The sequence below is a fragment of the Momordica charantia genome (genome assembly GCF_013281855.1).
Source record: "Momordica charantia cultivar OHB3-1 chromosome 3 unlocalized genomic scaffold, Mcharantia_2.0 BLBB01000003.1, whole genome shotgun sequence".
Lineage (NCBI taxonomy): Eukaryota > Viridiplantae > Streptophyta > Magnoliopsida > Cucurbitales > Cucurbitaceae > Momordica > Momordica charantia.
Window position 1 is genome coordinate 16579421 of NW_028275161.1, and position 19491 is coordinate 16598911.

General features: G+C 32.6%; 2 protein-coding genes across 2 annotated transcripts; one reads left to right on the forward strand and one right to left on the reverse strand.

The window, feature by feature from the left end:
- Nucleotides 1–7669: 7669 nt before the first annotated feature.
- Nucleotides 7670–12203, forward strand: OPT3 (oligopeptide transporter). The gene is made up of 6 exons (XM_022286810.2): nucleotides 7670–8375; nucleotides 8622–8719; nucleotides 8903–9472; nucleotides 10601–10856; nucleotides 10966–11148; nucleotides 11248–12203. The coding sequence occupies exons 1-6, from the start codon at nucleotides 7866–7868 to the stop codon at nucleotides 11860–11862; spliced, it is 2232 nt and encodes a 743-aa protein (XP_022142502.1). The 5' UTR covers nucleotides 7670–7865; the 3' UTR covers nucleotides 11863–12203.
- Nucleotides 12204–12972: 769 nt separating this feature from the next.
- On the reverse strand, nucleotides 12973–16321 carry LOC111012688 (SNF1-related protein kinase regulatory subunit beta-2). The gene is made up of 4 exons (XM_022286922.2): nucleotides 15619–16321; nucleotides 14833–15011; nucleotides 14572–14734; nucleotides 12973–13621 (listed from the first exon to the last, which is right to left on the reverse strand). Exons 1-4 carry the CDS (start codon nucleotides 15853–15855, stop codon nucleotides 13295–13297), a joined length of 906 nt encoding a protein of 301 aa, XP_022142614.1. The 5' UTR covers nucleotides 15856–16321; the 3' UTR covers nucleotides 12973–13294.
- Nucleotides 16322–19491: the final 3170 nt, after the last annotated feature.

The window sequence follows — 19491 nt, forward strand, 5'->3', positions numbered from 1 at the left end:
CCAAATGGAAGTATGACGTTTCATTTCCCCAACTATATGACCCATCAAGTGAGAAAATCATAGTAATTAATTAGATGAAAAGAAATTAATCCACAAAAAGTTTTGTCAATTGTCGATTTTCTATTTTCTATTAATGGTAAAAATAAATAAATAAAAAGCGAGTTTATTGGGACTCTTAGCATAATAGAAAAACACTTTTAACAAAAAAAATGATAATGGACATTTACTCATCCCCCAATCTTGATCGGAAGTTCAAACTCTCGTACTCCAATTTATTGTTACAAAAAACTTCAGAAAATGTTTATAGAAAAAAAAAAACTTTTAGTCAAAATCTATATTTTAAAAAACCATCCAAACTCTAATATTTTTAGCTAATTAAAAATATTTTCCAAAATATTTTTCAATTATTAAAAATTCTAAACACACTTAACCTTTTTTTTTAGAAAAAACATTTAATTTCCTAAAGAAGTCAAATGTAAAAGCATTTCTTTGAAAAAGCGTTTCGATTTTCAAACTAACTCTAATATTCTTCTCTTAAATGCATTTATTATTGATTCTGAATTTAAGGAAAGACAATTAATCTATTTAAAAGGTACGATAAGGAAAAAAAAAATCGCCAACACTTTAGATGGTGGCATGACACGTGGCCAATTTCAATTGATAATAGCGAGTGCGTCATATTACCTTTTTATCTCATTGGCAAAAATAGTCAACTAATTAATGAAACCACGCCACGTGGATTCCACCGGAGCTGTCCTTTACGCGGAAAACACACACCAAACACGAGGCTCTTGTCCACGTGGCCGCCAGCATGTCGGATGGTAACGGTGACGTTTCCTCAATGAACGCGGTCGAAAGGGGAAGACCAATGGGTTGTGGACGACGTCAAAGCGCCGTCGGGTTGACGTCAGCTAATGGTGGGACATGCGTGTCCGAGGTGGAGGGGTCGAACGGAAGGCGCGTGTGGATGCGATTTGGCATTTGTTTAGAACGAGAGAGCGCGTGGGGGACGCGATTTTTGGTGTGTCAGTCACACGCGACCAATGGTAGATAATTTTATAATTTACCTTTTCTTGAGGATCCGTATCAAAACGTACAATTTCGAGGTCCGCGTTTTGCACAAAAGTAAATTTAATTAAATTAAATTTTCAGTGTTCAAATTCATTATTTCCAAAACTCACCATTTAAATATGGAAATTGTGACGTTGTATTGGTAGTGGTACCTTTCTTTTTCTCTTAAAATATTTACAAAAATTTATATATATTTTTTTTTTTAAATAATATTTTAGTGTTAGTATTTTTTACTTTGATTCATTCTAGTCTCTATGCTTTCAACTTTTGTTTATTTTATCCTTTATACTTTTGATAGTCCATTTTGGTCTACATGCTTTGAAAAAGTGACAATTTTGGTTCTCGTACTTTCGACTTTGGTACATTGTGATTCTTCTACTTTCAATTTTTGTTTATTTTAGTTCTTGTACTTTTGATACGTACATTTTAATTCATGTACTTTGAAAAAGTGATAATTTTAGTTCATTGATTTTTATTTTTGTCACATTTATTTTCATCACAATTTTAGTACGACACTTTACTTACTAAATTTCTCAAAATTTGACTATAAATTTGTATTAAAGAGTTTTCACTATATATAAAATTTGTGTTAAAATTTTTAAATTAAGAATTAAATTGGTCATTTTTTGAAAATACATAAAAAGATTAAAATTAAAATGAACAAAATTGGAAAATATACCTATACCAAAATAGTATTCAAATTTATTTTTTAAACAAAAATTAATATTTTTATTTCTTTAATTCATAAACTTTGAAATATTTCAACTTCTCCTTTTAGGAATAAAAAGATTTCAATTATGTTAGCATAATAAAATTAGAGTTAAGTTTGAAAATATAATAAATATGTCATTAGTATTGTCACTTATGAATTTATAATATCGATGTGACACACTAATCATGTCGAGTGATACTTCGATATGATGTAACATAAAGAAATATGTCAATTAGATAAAATAAAAGTATATGTATTTTGGAACTTAATTGGCGAGAATGATGTCTAAAATGGATTATCATTTAGTTTACTTATTACTAAAATGATTAATTATTGGTTAGAAAAATGATTAATTATTAATAGGACGGGAGAGGAATAGGAATATTAAATTTAGGGATGGTATTGAAAAGCATGTGAGGATGAATTTCAACCTCCAAATGTTGGAAAAAATGACACTTGTTTCCCTTTCACTAGGTCCACTCCACAAGTTCCTTTAATCCGAATCTTCTATTTTTGCTTTTATTTTTTCTCTTAAAAATTAAATCATTTCTAGCCCTAATTAGTTTAGCCATTAAAAAAAAAAACTAATTAGCCTAAAACTTTCATTTAAGATTTAGATTATATCATCTCTACCGACGTGTTTGTAAAATAATAATAATAAATGGTAGCATTTTCATCTGTCTAATCTAGATTTATCATCTTTTCAAGTTGAAGTCTTTATGTCGATAATATATTTATATTTATCATTTTTTTAATACTATATGTAGAGGTGGGGATTTGAACTCACGGTAGGTAAGTACCTGATTCAATTGAACTATATTCAAGTTGACATTGTTATGTTTATTATTTTATCCTTCATATTTCATATTTTTAACCTGACGCCCATTTTAAATTATATACAAATTTTAGATCCAAAAGATCTGGTTTGTTATCTTCATTTACCTCAAATGCACTCTTGGAAAAGCAAATAGCGAAGTAAGATGATGGTAATAAAACGTATTAAACAAAACAAAAGAAAAAATTTCAAACCAAGGGAAATAAATGAAAAATTAAGGCAAAAAATGCTACTAAACATGAATCTCTATCCAACAATTCTACAATATTTTCTACGTTTTTTCCCTTAGGGTGATATTCAACTTAGTAACTTCCAATTAATTAGGGTATATTCTCATTCTATATATTTAAATTGTAATAATAATTTTATTAAAAAACTTTATTTTATAAATACTTAATTCCCAACGAATCATATATTTTCATGATGGCACCTTGAGAAACAAAAATCAGTACTACTGTTTTGTCGTACTCTCTCAAATCACTAATTCAACCGCTAAAACTTCTTAAGCTGACACCATATCAATATCTTGACACTTTCAAACTACTCTTTGTATTGCAAACGAGATGTAATCGAGACTTCTAATATTTTCCAATTTATGCACCAAATACGTGAAAGTTCATATAAGTGTCTATTGCTTCAATACTATGGGCTCCTTACAAAATGGGAGCTATATTTCTCCAAAGATTTGGTTCCTACTTTTGGAGATTCTTGATGCCATGAACTTGAAAACATTCTGTTTTTGGCATATATTATTATTTATCCTAACTTTTTTTTTCTTCCCATGTAAATATTTGACTCCTTGCCCATATGAAAAATCGCCTCAACTTTTCAATATTCCAAACATCACTCCCCACTTTGCCAATTATTTGGTTGTTTTGTATATTTATAAGATATTGTCAATGCCAACTTTTTTTTACCATTAATAAAACTAAATTAACTATAATTAATTATGATTAAAACAATCAAATATAAAACAGACATTGTTGTTTTTACTTTAGGTTTAACTTTATAACGCCACGAAAATTTGATAGGGGTTAATAATATTTTAATCAATTGAGTTAGGTTTAAATTAGTCCTGTGTTGCAAACTGAATTTGAGTTTTAACTAAAATAATTCATTTCTCAATATTATTGTTATATTTTCCTCAATTTCTCTTTCATCACTATTCTTGATAGGATTTTTTTATTTTTTATATCTAAAATTTCAAAATTTTCCTATCTCCACTTTTGTCAGAGTAAAATTGTACATGAACTTTACAGAAGTCTCACATCTGAAGTGGAATTTTCTTTATTTCTTATAATATTCTTATGTACTTCATCAACAAAATATACGAAGGAAAACTTTCATCAATATATTAACATTTTGAAATATTTACTATGAAAGATATATTCATGACCAAAGAAATTAAACTCCCGAACCATTCTTGTTGGTACTAAATTCTCTAGATTTCAATAGTTTACCTAAGCTAGTATGCTCCATTAAATATGAATAAGAAAACAAATTTTATCCTTAGGTCATACAAGGACTAGTGCTGGCCGGTGGAATGATCAACAAGACAGTTATTATGAGTCCGGTAATGTTTCTGTTTTCTTGTTTATGTTTCTTACTTTTTAATAAAGAAAAATAAAATCGCATTGACCTCAACACCCACAGAATAAAAAATGTCAAAACAATATTTTTATTTATATTTCGAAACAAAACTAAAAACGAAAAACGAAAACAAGAAACAAGATCAGACTTCCATTTCGACTTTCATTCACTCAAAACTGATCCACTTCCATATTTCGACTTTCCTTAAGCGAGATCAGGCTTTTTCCAACTGTTCAATTGCCCCCTCGCAAAGTTTTTCTGAATTTTGAATGGTTTTCAAGATCCTCTATTTTCGATTATCTAATAAATCACTTAATGAAAGCAGATTGTCTTTCCATTCATTTCAAAACTTCGACATCCCTTCCCGAACCAAACATGAATCTTTCGTTAATAAGACTAGGCCTTATATACTTCAAATATATAGCGATCTCAAAGTTGTTATAGAAAGAAAGAGTAATCATTTGACAGTTAACTATATGGTCCTACCTACAAATAAATGATATGGTGCCAAGGAACAAGTCATCTCTTGATTTGCCAAGGACAAGAGATGTTTTATGGCTGATCTCTCATCTTGGTCAAGGGTAGAGATCAGCAGGCGAAGAAATTGCTAGCTTCTCACTTTTAAGTACAAAAGGAGCACCACATCTTTAAATGAGAGCTTCTTACTATATACTCTTTATTCTACAAGCTAAAAAGAGAAACCTATCCTATTCGACCCAGTTTAATTTGCTCGATCATCCTTACCTTACTCTTCTAGGAAAAGAGCATTACATGCTTTTCGAGCCTAGTATACTTATTCTATGTCCAAAAAAAGATAAAAATAATCGTGTTGATCTTATGGTATACTCATCATCCTACCTTTATTCTTCTATAAAAGGACATCTACATACTCAGTCTAGACAATTTGCGTATAACTCAGTAGATAAGATATATATTACCATCTTAGAGGTTGATTGCTCGATTCTCCACCCTCACAATAGTTGAACTAAAAAAAACTGACACATGCCCTATAAAATATGATAAACTCATCTTAAATTTTACCTTACTACACTATAAACCCCCCAAAAAAAAATCATTGTCATATATATATATATATATATATATATATATATATATATATATATATATATATATATCAATGGTGTTAAAATCATCCAAGTTCTAAAACATAAAGTTGTATCTAACATCATTTTTAGTACAATAATAATTAACCATTGGTCTTAGATTTTATGTAATTAGCCCTAAACTTTAATATATAGAAAAGTTACTATATTTTAAAACCAAATTGGAAAAATGACCCACAAACAAAATGACAAAGTCGCAAAAAATTCGATTTCAAACAACAAATACTCTTAAAATCAAGTCATAAGGATACCCAAAAACTAACTATAAAATTTTCCTAAATCAACCCTAAAAAGGTCTAAACCTAGTTTAAAAAAACATCACAAAAACTAATATTTTCTAGTTCGTCAATGTTACAAAAATAAAAGTTGGCAGTGTCATTTGATAACTATTTCGTCTTTTTTTTATTTTTAAAATTATGCATGTTTTTGTACAATTTTATTGGTAAGTTTTTCACTCCATTTAAAACATAAATTTTTAGTCAAATTTCAAAAACTAAAATAAATTTAAATAATTATTTTTAAAAATATTTATAAAAACTATATAACTAACCAAGATGTATGTTGTTTGACTTGACCTATAACTCTTTATTCCGACCTATTTGACCCTATGGCCACTGTTATTTAGATAGCATCCATAACACAAAAGAACGTAATGAAAGTAAGATTTCTAAGTTTAGCTTTTAAAAATAGAAAATAAAAAATAAAACGATTAATAGAGAATATTTATTCTACCCCTCATTTAAATTTAAGGTTTATTTCAATAGAATTTCAAAATTAATTTAAAGATCCTGATAAAAGACGAGAATTACAAAAATAGCACAAAAAATTTATGTATTTATATTTATAGCATTAGGTTTAAAATTATAAAAAATAAAAAAGCATATTTTAAAAAAAATAAAAAGTAGTAATATTTTTATTAAATACATTTATCTTATGAAATTTGGTACAATTTCTCAAAAAATAATTAAAACAAAAAGCGATGAGCGAGCAACGAGCCAACGACGATTGTCAGATTGAGAGCCTACTTTTCAAACACCGTAGACCAATGGAAAGGACCTCCTTGTCCTTTGTAATCATTTTGTAATTAGGGTTGACGAGGAGGGCATTTTCGTCGGATCATCCCCTCATTTCTCTATTTCATACTTTTGATTTTTATTTAATTAATATTTAATGGGAAATAATTATTCTGAAATGTATCGTTAAGAGAGAAAAAAGAATGAAAATTATCATTTTTACTGGTTACTATATCAGTCATTCAAGGGATATTAAACATTTTTCTACCTATGTTATTTTAAAAATTGTAGAAAATAATAATTATATAATCCATTTCATAGAGTATACCAAATGTAGGACGTGCCTTTAATCACAAGGAACGTAATTGATACTGTATTTTATTTTGTTCTCTAAATTTTCAAATGTTATATTTTAATCTCTCAACTTTCAGATATTTTATTATAATCTTTTATGAAAAACCATTATAATTAGCTCTTGCAATTCTTTTTTTTATTAACAATTAAAAAAATCAACTACTTTGAAAACTGACACTTATTGTATCGATTTAGTTTTAGTTTTTGTCTATATAATATTTGCTCATCGAATAAATGAACAAAAGATGTATATGCATATGGTATACAAAATAAAACCATTGACGGCAAAGACTGAATTGGTCTTACAAGTAAAATTCAAGAACTAAAATAGAATGGGTAAAATAAAAATTGTCATAGACTGAAACACGATTTTATGAAAAACTATTGAACTTATAAGAGGCTACCCACCTTTCAAGAAATTTAAACGTCAAATTATAAGTTTGGTTTTTTCGTACAACAAATATGACGATGAGAGATTAAACCTCCAACATTTAGAAAAAAAACGTGATATCTTAACCTTTGAGCAATATTCACATTGACTATAAGTTTTCATTCCGTTTTCAAAATTGCTTCTATTTAATTATCATATTAAAAAATAAATAAATCATTGAAGTTTTAGATTTGTATTTAATTCTCATATTTTAATGGTTCAACATTCAATTTTATATTTACTATAATCGAGTGCTACCTATAATCAACTCACTACGTAATTTTTAAATAATACAATTAGCCTTTCATATAAGTATATTAGATTGATGGAATTTTTTAGACTTCGTGGTCGAAGATAAATATCTTAATTAATTGAATTATATTTTAAATTTTGTTTAAAATTAAAACTTGTAATTAAAAGAAAAAAGGGGGAATACAGCAATAATTTAAGTTCCATATGAGAGAGATAATTGATAAATAATTTTGAGGGGTTGGGAAAAATCCAAAATTCCCTTATAAATACTCAACATCTCTTCACTGACATTTCTCAATCAAAGCTCTTGACTTGCTTACTACTTGTTCTTGCAAGCATCCTTCTCCTTCTTCTTCTTCCACTCCCATCACTGATAAGTAAAGAAAAATCCCAATTCCCAGTTCCCAAAATCTCCTGATTCCAACTCCAAATCACAGCGACGAAACAGAACCTCCTCTGTCTCCTCATCAACAACCTAATTCCAATGTCCTCGAAGAACCCGCCGCCCCCGGAATCCGGCGCCGACAAGCCCAATGGAGATCTGGCGGCGGAGGAGGACCGGTGCCCGGTGGAGGAGGTGGCTCTGGTCGTGCCGGAGACCGACGACCCGTCTCTCCCGGTGATGACTTTCCGGTCATGGGTTCTGGGTCTGGCCTGCTGTTGCCTCCTCATTTTCCTCAACACTTTCTTCACTTACCGCTCTCAGCCGCTCGCCATCTCCGCCATTCTTATGCAGATCGCCGTCCTCCCAATTGGGCGCTTCATGGCCTCCACTCTCCCAAAACGGGACTTCCATTTGTTCCGATGGAAGTTCAGTTTGAACCCCGGCCCTTTCAACATGAAGGAGCATGTAATCATCACCATTTTTGCTAACTGCGGCATCTCCTACGGCGGCGGCGACGCCTACTCCATCGGCGCCATTACTGTCATGAAGGCTTATTACAAACAGAGCATTAGTTTCCTCTTGGCCCTTCTCATCGTTTTGACTACCCAGGTTCCAACCCCCTCCGCTTTTCGCCCTTTTCCCCCAATTTGTTGATTTTACAGTCGTTTTCTTGATTATTCCATCTTTTTTCCCAAAAGGGGTCAGCAAAAAGAGGACTAATTTGATTAAACAATCACTGAAAGTCCAAAAGTTACTCTCTTTTGAGTCTGTCTAATAAGACCCAGATGGATAAGATCTACACCCTTTTCTTATATTCTCCTGTTTGGTTCAAATTTTATGTTTGAATCGGTGTAGGTTTTGGGCTATGGATGGGCGGGGATGCTCAGAAGGTACTTGGTGGATCCTGTTGAAATGTGGTGGCCTGCAAATCTGGCCCAGGTTTCTCTGTTTAGGTATTCGCCTTCAAAAGCTTCATCATTTTACAGATTTAGCAGCTTTATATCTCCATAAATGGACCCATTTGATTGTTTGATTCTAATCTAAGCAAAAGATGAAAATGGGTCTGTCTAATTTCATCAAATTCAGTGTTTGTTCATTCCAATTCATTTTTTGCTCTGTTTTTGCCCCTGTTTCAGAGCTCTCCATGAGCGAGAGAACAAATCAAAAGGGATGACGAGGATGAAATTCTTCCTAATCGCCATGGGAGCGAGCTTCATCTACTACGCTTTTCCAGGTTACTTGTTCCAAATCCTGTCGTTCTTCTCGTGGGTGTGTTGGGTTTGGCCTCACAGCATCACGGCCCAGCAAATCGGGTCGAGCCAAAGTGGGCTCGGGCTCGGTGCCTTCACCTTCGATTGGGCTGGCATCTCGGCTTACCATGGAAGCCCACTCGTGTCCCCTTGGTTCTCGATCCTCAATGTGGGAGCTGGGTTTGTGATGTTCATTTATATAATCGTCCCTGTTTGTTACTGGAAGTTCAACACCTTCGACGCTCGCAAATTCCCCATCTTCTCCAATCAGCTCTTCACCAGAACCGGCCAGAAGTACGATACCACCAAGATTCTGACGCCGGAGTTTGATCTGAATGTTGCTGCTTATGATAGCTATGGGAAGCTGTATCTTAGCCCTCTTTTTGCCCTCTCCATTGGATCTGGTTTTGCTAGGTTTACTGCTACTCTCACCCATGTCGCCCTCTTCCATGGCCGGTATGCTCTCTTTTCTTGTTGTTCTCTGTATTTTTTATTTGAATCTGCCATACTTTGTTGCTTTAGGTTCGGTTGTTTCACTTAAGAACACTTCCCAAATAAAATAGTGTTTCACTTAAAAACACTTTTGAAAAACACATCCCAAACTCACTCCTGGCTAGAGAATCACAATTTGAAGTTTGATGCAGTTGAAACTTTTTAGAATTTAGGGATTAAATAGATAGGACCGAAAAGTTTAGGAACTAAATCTATGTCCTTGTATATTTTCGATAGTTTTGGCCTTTCATTTCCATTTTTATCTCATTTTTTATATCATAGTTTTAACAACTCACTAGATTTTTTTTGAAAGTTCAAGGACCAAAAGAGATATTTTGAAAGTAAAAGAACTATAATAAACCAAAAAAAAAAAAAGTAGGGTTTGAAAGTAGCAAAATAAAAAAGTAGATTACAGAGACCAAAGATAGTATTTAAATGTATTTTATTTCATGATTGTCTGAGTGCAAAGCAGAGACAAATGGGATGGGGGAAGTGTGGAAAGGGAGAATGAATATGAGAGAGAGAGAGAGAGAGGAGAGAAAAAAAGTGCAAAAAAAAGAAAGGTGGGTCCTGATAGAGGGGAATAGGAATGTCATTCTCTAATCTTGGATGAGAAGAATATCATTCCTTTTCAAACTAGAAATGATTTTTTTTATTTTTTTTATTTTGGGATGGGACAGAAAATAAAATAATACTTCATCTAGGGGAATCAACCCATGTTACATGTTTTTTTCGAGTTCAAAGTACAAAACATGTGGGGTGAGAATTCAAATTTTCGATTGAGGATAGATTTGGCCTATGTTACATGGTTCTATAACTTTTATGTTCCTTTTGAGTTGCAATCTTTCTTGAATTCTTATTAAATATTTGTTATCCTAAATTCCTCATGTCTGATGTAGAAGAATTATATGATAACTTTGCTTCACTTTCTAACAGCAAAAGATGAACAATTTAAGAATCTTTCTAGCTTTAGATGATAGTCAGAAGACTTTTCACTTCATCAGACAAACTAAAATTTGGGGGTTTTTTTTTTTTTTCCATGATCAAGGTTGAGTTCCTAAAGTGATGATTGTGCTCTTTTAATTCTTTTAGGGAGATATGGAAGCAAAGCAGGGCAGCAATCAAGAGTGCGAAACTGGACATTCATGCCAAGCTGATGCAAAGCTACAAACAAGTGCCAGAATGGTGGTTCCTGATCTTATTGTTTGGTAGCATTGCGCTGTCACTTCTGATGTCATTCGTGTGGAAAGACGACGTGCAACTCCCGTGGTGGGGGATGCTATTTGCCTTTGCTATGGCTTGGATTGTTACCCTCCCAATTGGGGTAATTCAAGCAACAACCAACCAGGTAATCGAATGGGAATTAGTAGTAGTCTTAGTGCTCGTCTCTCTTGGTTTAGCTTCTCTTGAGCATATTCTGAAACGAAATACTAATATGCATATGGAATCTTATGCAGCAACCTGGATATGATATTATAGCACAGTTCATTATTGGTTATATTCTTCCTGGAAAGCCAATTGCAAATTTGCTCTTCAAGATCTATGGGAGGATTAGTACAGTTCATGCTCTGTCTTTCTTATCTGATCTTAAACTTGGCCATTATATGAAAATCCCACCAAGATGCATGTACACTGCCCAGGTGATCTTTGTTTCCCAACTTCAATTTTCATTATTTTTCTCTTTTTGAGAATCTATGAGCATAAGTTTGATTGGTTGTTTCTGTTTTCTGTTTCCTCAGTTAGTCGGGACTCTGGTTGCCGGGACGGTAAACCTAGCGGTCGCTTGGTGGATGTTAGACAGTATAGAGAACATCTGTGATGTTGATGCTCTCCACCCTGATAGCCCGTGGACCTGTCCAAAATACCGAGTCACATTTGATGCTTCTGTCATCTGGGGACTGATCGGACCGAGGCGGTTGTTTGGACCAGGGGGGCTGTATCGCAACTTGGTGTGGCTATTCCTCATCGGAGCTGTCCTCCCAGTCCCCATTTGGGCGTTGAGCAAAGCGTTCCCTGAAAAGAAATGGATTCCGCTGATAAACATCCCCGTTATATCCTATGGCTTTGCAGGGATGCCACCAGCAACTCCTACAAACATAGCGAGCTGGCTCATCACTGGAACGATTTTCAACTACTTCGTCTTCCGATACCACAAGCGTTGGTGGCAGAAGTACAACTACGTCCTCTCGGCCGCACTCGATGCTGGGACAGCTTTCATGGGTGTGCTGCTCTTCTTTGCGCTGCAGAATGAGGGCCATAACCTGAGGTGGTGGGGGTCGCAACCAGATCACTGCCCTCTGGCAAAGTGTCCAACCGCTCCCGGGATCGTCGTTAAAGGATGTCCAGTATTCTGATCTTGGATATGCAAGAAAAGGGTGGAGGCAACGACGAGGGCAAAACTGATGTCGAATGTGACGATGTTACAGAGCTAAACAACTGAGTTAGTTCAGATTCTTGGTTGGCTGTAAATGCTAGTTAATTGTAATGAGAGGTTCAAGTGATTTGGGTAAGCCCTTATATGATGGCATCATGTTGAATACAAGTTATGCTACAGCTTTTTTACTTTGAGTATGCAAGTGAAGTGGAGGGAGCAAAGCAGAAAATAAGAAGCAAAAGTTTTTTCTTCTTTTTCCCTCCAACTCCAAGCGTACTAAAGAAAATTCATAAAAATAAAATTTCATATGTTTTATTTCAATTGAATTTCTATAATTTAGAAGTTCCCCCATTAAACTCAAGAAAAAGAACGAAGTTTCATCACATCATCATTTATAAATATTTCATTTTTAGTTTCGAGGAATTTTATTTGCTTACTGTGTTTGAACTTAGTTTAGTGAGTTAGATAAACTTAGTTTAGTGATTAAGATATCTAACTCCTTTTCTTGAGGTGAGAGGTTCGATCTCCAATCTTCATAATTGTTGTATTAAAAAAATGTTACAATTTAACTTTCACTCTTAGAAATAATATTGAATATTTGAAAAATCTCATTTATGATCGGCATAGATGTCAAGATGGCTGCCTTGGTCTAAGGCGCCAGTTTCAGGTATTGGTCCGAATGGGCATGGGTTCAAATCCGACAATTTTTATTTCTCATTCTCAAAAGTGAATTAAACTTTGATTTAAATAACAAATCACAATCTAAGATAGAGCAATGGATAACACATATACCGCCGTAAAATTTTCTTAAGTTTCAAAACCATGATAAAAGATTTTTTCTAAATCTTATAAAAAGAAAGAAAATCCAAGAGAAGAAAAAGAAAATTTTTCAGTACTTCGACTACAACATGTTGGGGAGAGATTCGAACTCAGAACCTCTGGATTAGAGATATATCCAATTACCGCTGAACTATGTTCACTTTGGCCATGGTATTTGAAACTTTATCCTATGGAAGAAGGATTACTAAATGCGTCTAGAGGAGGATTTTATTTAAGGGGTATGATTAGTTGACAAATTAGATTTGTGTAATTTAAGAAATCAAAGACCATGTTTATTACGAGGATCCATAGATTTACTAATCTCATGAGCTACATAAATCTCGAGTTACATAAGCACAAGACAACCGAAGCTTCCGAATCTCGGGCTTAAAAAACTCAAACCGGTTAAAACCGTGAACCAAATATCTCCAAAATGTGAGTCAACTAAGGGAGAGCAAATCTAACCAAGGTGGCAGGGTGAGTTTCAGTGGTTTGAAGCACAAACTTGGTTTACCATACAATATACATCTTCCTCAGCTAACCTGATCTATAAAGCCTAGAAAGTTGCAGGGTTCATAAGAAAGGTAAAAAATTTACCTCTGAAAAGACTTGTAGAGCACGACGGTAACATACTTGGCTAGAAACCGATGCGTAGTACCAAGTGCCACAATTGACGGGCCACTCTTCCCTCTCTGCATGTAAAGATGATTCAATATGACATGTTGTGGCCTCGACAAATCGTGTGGAATCTCCATGTACGATGAAGGCGAATTAAGCAGAGTCCTCTGTAGGTGTGGGGGAACCAAAGGCGGTTCTTTCGCGTAGTCATCGGATCCAAGCAGCACATTGTTGTAGCTCGAGTCCGGTGACTGAGGAGGCTCGAAGCTAGAGATGCTTTCAATATCTTCAGGCACGTTATCCTGCATAGTTGATGAATGAATGACATCAGATCCCAGGTGCCAATACCCATTAAAACCGATTTGAAGTAAAACGTAACCGTGAATATCCGAGCGTTGAATTGACAATGGAAATGTTTGATGATAATCATTGTATAGAAGCAATGAGAAATCCAACAAGCATTGTATGAAAAATGGAGATTTAGAAAAGAGAAGACCATACAAAAGTCAATGTGGAGTTGTTGAAATTTGGAGATATGTAAACTAGAAGAGGCAAAGACTGTGGCAACAAGCCATTTTCTACAAGCTAAAGTATCTTTTCAACCATAAAGTGATAGGACAGGACCATGGGCTGGGCGGAGGCCGAAAATTTGGAAGAGAAAAAGTTGTATATTTTAACTTTTTGTAGATATAATCTTCTAATTCCAAAAACTTTATAATCACAACTTTTGTATAATTTCTTAATCTAAGGCGAACCGAGAGTGTCCCTCCTCCCTTCTTCCCTCCACCCCTAGACAGGACTAGCCCCTCTACTCCCTTAATCCGTCGTTTATGAAAGAAGAAAAAAGAAAGAACTTATGAACCTTATACTTGAGCTTATATTCTGGAATAAGGGTTCGGATCGGATCAGATCGAAACAACTGTTTCACAATAAAAAGAGGTAGGCTTTGATCAAGCATACTATGAAGAGCAAATAACACAAATGGCACAGAGACAAGTGGTGAGGATAGTAACAGTAAGAATGAAGAACAAGTGGAAAATAAGAAGAAAGAGCAGATGATATACAAAGATAGATTGTCTATGTAGATGGACCCTTTTATTGTTAGTTAAACCAACCAAGTTTCTGGCCACCATAGATTAAAAATATTAAATCGGCCTATAGGGGTATTCGATGGTTGTTCACGACAACACCAGTTTCTCTCCAAGTCGATTAACTTCATGCCTTTCCTTTCATATCCTACATTACAAATTACCTGCAAATCCAAAACATTGTAAGCATTGCCAGCGTTGTCTTGGGCCCAAGGCAACTCCGGAGCATACCTCCATTGTCCATCTATTAGAAACCTATATTGATAAACCCCAGCAGGAAGCACTTTCATTATAGTGAAGTCTTTCCCCGATCTCTGCAAGGGCATTCTGGTTAATGAGGTACAACTAGTATCAGATATTCTGGCAGCAGATCAGAAATGATAATCGATTGTTCGAGATGGTACAGAAAGAGAAGAGAAGAAAACCTTGTTTTCCAAAGATCCCATGATCCCTCAACAGCAACTTCTTTGCCACCATAACTCCATGTAATCATGGTTGGAACGCTTGGTTCATTGCACGTTCCTTCATAACCAAACGAATTTGGCATTCGGTAGTCGCTGGGAATGAGCATTTCATCCGGTTTCCGTAGAGGAGTGAGTGGAACCTGGAGTTTAAAATGTAAAAGAAGCATGCTAGCAAATAATTAATACAAAATGATAGTAAACAACAACCCATCCTTGGATCCCCACCCCTCACAATCAACAACCAACCAACCAAAAAAGAAACCACAACAGGGGACCATTTCAATCAAAAACGGAAACCAAAAACAAAATGGTTAGAGAATAAGGCCTTAAAGTTTGACAAATGCTAAGTTACATTATCTCTTGGAAGTGAGCAAATACTTGTCAGCTGAGCCAGCAGCAAGAAACAACCATTATATAAAGTTAAAGCAAAATCAACTGCCTTAAACCACAAACTTCTGGATGTAGAAAAAATGGGTAAAGTCCTTCAATTAGCCCCCAATAAAGAAAAGGTTAAATCAAAAACTTCTCTCACTAAATCTCTATAATCAAACTTGAAGTTCAGAAACCAACATTCATCCATTGCTACACAAGAAACATCTAAAACAAGTCATTTCAATCTCCAAATGCTAATTCAAAATTGAAGACTCGAAGTGATATATTAGTTCAAAATTCATTCACTGGCAATTGGCTACAAAGAAACTAAAAGGAACTCCTCAAGAGAGAGAGAGAGAGAGAGCGAGAGCTTACTTGAGGAGTGAATATCAATGGCGAGCGGGTGGCCGCGGGGCTATGAGGAGGGGACTGGCCGCTCACTAACTTTGAACAAACACCTTGCGGGTGGTAGCCAATATGAGCCCCATCAGCCACAGCAACGCCCTCATGAACAATTACACCATCTTCTCCTACTTCTCCTTCTACTTCTTCTTCTTCTTCAGACCCAGATGGGGTATCGTCTTCATACTCTCTCCCATTCACGTTTCCCATTTATTTATCAATATAAAACGTAACCCAAAACCCTTCACCAGAAGAAAAGGGCACAAAAACGAAAACCCAATTGCAGAATCTCAAAATCAAATCAGAGCAAGATCAAAGAGAAACCCAGTAAAGAAAAATAGCTCAACAGAACACCATTGTTGGAGGAAAATTGCATAAATCCCTTTTTCTTCTTTAACGAAGTGCTAAAAGAATCAGAGCTCGAAAAGTGCTAAAATAACCCGACGACTTGGGAAGATCCAGAGGTGGCCCAAAGGTCCTCACGTCATCATTTACAAAGGGATTTCAATAGTTTGGAAACATATTTTCTTACTTACAACAGTAGCCATGGAGATGAACGTCGCCTCTCCCCTTCTCTCTCTCTCTCTCTCTATTTCTGCCTTGCTTCCATTGATTTGATTTCAATGGACGGTGGAGGCCAGTGATGGGGCCTCTACACCAACTCCATTACTGAGTGTGTTTTTGTGGTCAGATGCTTGTAATTTTATGAATTCAGTTCAGGGTTCACCCCACACGAGTACAAAAGTGAAAATTTATGGGAAAAGCAGTGAAATTTGATTTTGTTTTCTTGCATTTCTCTCTCTCTCTCTCTACTTGAAGCAAGATCATCATTGAAATTGGGACTAATTAAAAAATTATTGTACTACTAGATCTTTTATGAGTATTAAAATAAACATTTGAGAAAGATTATATGTTTGGTTTTTTTTTTTTTTAATTTAGTTTGTATTATTACTCGAAAAGTTTTAATTTAGTATTTATGTTTTAACTCTTTCTAAAATTATACCCTTTTTATAATTTTAATATTTGGTTAAAATATTAAAGAGTGTTTTTTGCAAATGAAAATGAACGATTGAGCTCTAAAAATTTTCTATAATCAATCTTAATAAATTTTAAAATCAAATAGAAGTAATTAAGGTACTTTTGTGACTAAACATTTAATTAGTTTCTTCCAATAATGCTTACAAGCTTAAAATTTTAGAGAGAAATTAAGTCACCAAAAAGTATTTTAATTTATCCAAACTTCTAAAAAAAATTGGCATAAATTCTTACTTTTACTAGTGATTTTAATTTCTCTTACCATTTCTTCAACTTACTTAATAGGGTGCCTGGTAAATTTATTACCAACCACGTTTAATATCCACTCACGAATAATATATAATTAAAAATAGTTAAAATACAAATACCCAATTGAAAATTCTTAAACATAAATATGATCCAAGATTATAGACTAAAATATAGATTTAACTTTATAAGCCACAGCGAACCTATCAAGAAGACAAAAGATTAAAAGTCTTAAATGTCTAACACTCAATTGAATATCATTAGATTTTTTTTTTAATTCAACGATTAATAGAGGGGAAATCGAACTATCAACTTTTAAAATAATAATAATTATCTTTATGTACCAATAAAAAACTTAAAAAAGGACTATTAAATTATAGTAAACTAAAATGCACCTATTAAATTAAAAAAAAAAAGAGAGAAAAGAGAAAAAAAAAAACAAGAGAGAGACTTTGGAATTATTATTTTCATAAAAAGTAATCATGCACCAAACAAGAAAATGAGTTCTCAACGATTTTACCATTATTCATTAAAAGATCATATATTCGATCAATATTTTACATATAATTTTTTTTAATTTGAAAACTATTTTTTTTAATTTAAAATTCACTCAATATTTGTTTCCAGACATTATACTTCACTTGTTCTAGAAAATTTCATGCCTCGAAATAATTAGTTTTAAATTATATTTTAAAAAACAATTATTTGATCTGTTTATTTTATATTTTATCTCATTTTTAATAATAATATTAATACTGCACTACAATTAATAAAAAAAATTAAAATACTTTCCTAGGTCTATATTTGAGATTTTTCATTATCTATAGATTTGTTATGTGGTGAGATTTTGCAAATAATGACCCAAACCATCACTTTTTAAAGTCCGAGTTTCACAATTTATATTCTAAAAATATATGGAAATAATTAAAAAAAATGTATAATGATTGAAATAGACAAAGGTTTAAAATATAATGATCAAAATAAACGTTTTAAAAATATAAAAACTAAACTAGATTAAAGCTAAAATCATAAGACTTAAACTAAATAAATAATTAATAATAACATTTGAAAGTAGTTATGAAACATTTTCTTACTAAATTTTAATTTTTTAAAAATGAAGAAAATATAATTTTATTATTATTTTTTTGGGCAATAGTTCAAAATGATTATTGTATTGTCCAACAAATCTGTGGGCCACTGCAACCCCTTGTTTCCACCTCTGGGATTATATATATATATATATATATATATATATATTCAGTAACTTTTGATTTTGGTACTTTTATAAAATTATATATTATAACTTTATAAATATTTTTTTATTTGAGATATTTAAAGAAGGCAAAATAGAATGAATTTTAAATCTAAACTCTCAATAATTTTTTTCCTAATCCATAAAAAAACTCATTTTCAACACCAGTACAACACGCGGGAGTAAAATTCAAACTCACAATCTTTTAATCGAAGATAGGTGTCTTAACAAATTGAGATATGTTCATGTTGGTTTCACCCAGATAGTATAAACTGAATACATAACTAATTTAAAGACAATTTCATCAACCTGCAAGTATTATCTCAACATTTATTAGTCTAAAGTCAAGTTGAACAGGAGCATAACTGAATTAATTAAGACATATATTCTCAGTTATAAGATCGTGGGTTTGAATTAATCTAAACGACATAACAATAAACTCATGTATCGATTCTTTTTTTTTTTTTTTAACCATGAACATAATTCAATGATTGAAGTATTGAAAACATCTTTCGGTGTTGTAGCTTTGAATCCTTATCCTTACCCTTATTTTTAAAAGTAAAAGCAAATGACAATTTAATCCCAAGATAATCTAAGAGAATATTGGTACTCCTTATAATTTATAAATCAATAGGTTGACAAGAATTTACTTTTTCTTATCTATACTTTTATAGATTTTTATTGTTTTTTTTTCTAGTACTATAGATTTTTATTGTTATTTTTAATATGAACTTTAAGTAAAAATATACCATACTTTTCAATCCCGTCTAGTTAAATCTTAGACTTACCTTTTGCAAAACAAAAAAAAAATAAAAAAATAAAAAAATAAATAATAAATAATAAATAATAAATCTTAGACTTAAGTAAACAACAATTTGTATCTTCTATAGACTTCTATTGGAAGAATGGTGAAAAACTAATTTTAGATGTGCTAAAATAGATTATAAATAGAGGCATGTTACGAAAACAATGAAGTCTTTAAAGAAAAAGAAATATATTTGTTGACATTGGTGAGTTTTGATTAATTTTATGTTTTTTTACCTATCTTAAAAAGGTATTTGTATTCTTAGTCAAATTCTAAATTTTAAAAACTAATTTTTGAAAATTATTTTTTTTAGTCTTCAATATTTTAGTTAGATTTTGAACACATAGTAAAACAAATAAATACATGAATGAGAATAGTATTTATAAGCTTAATTTTCAAAATCAAAATAGATGATTATACAACGGAGCCTTTTAATCTTTAATCTTTGATATTGTGATTGATTTATAGAATTGAGATTTTGGACATTACACTCTCTCGTTAAACCTTG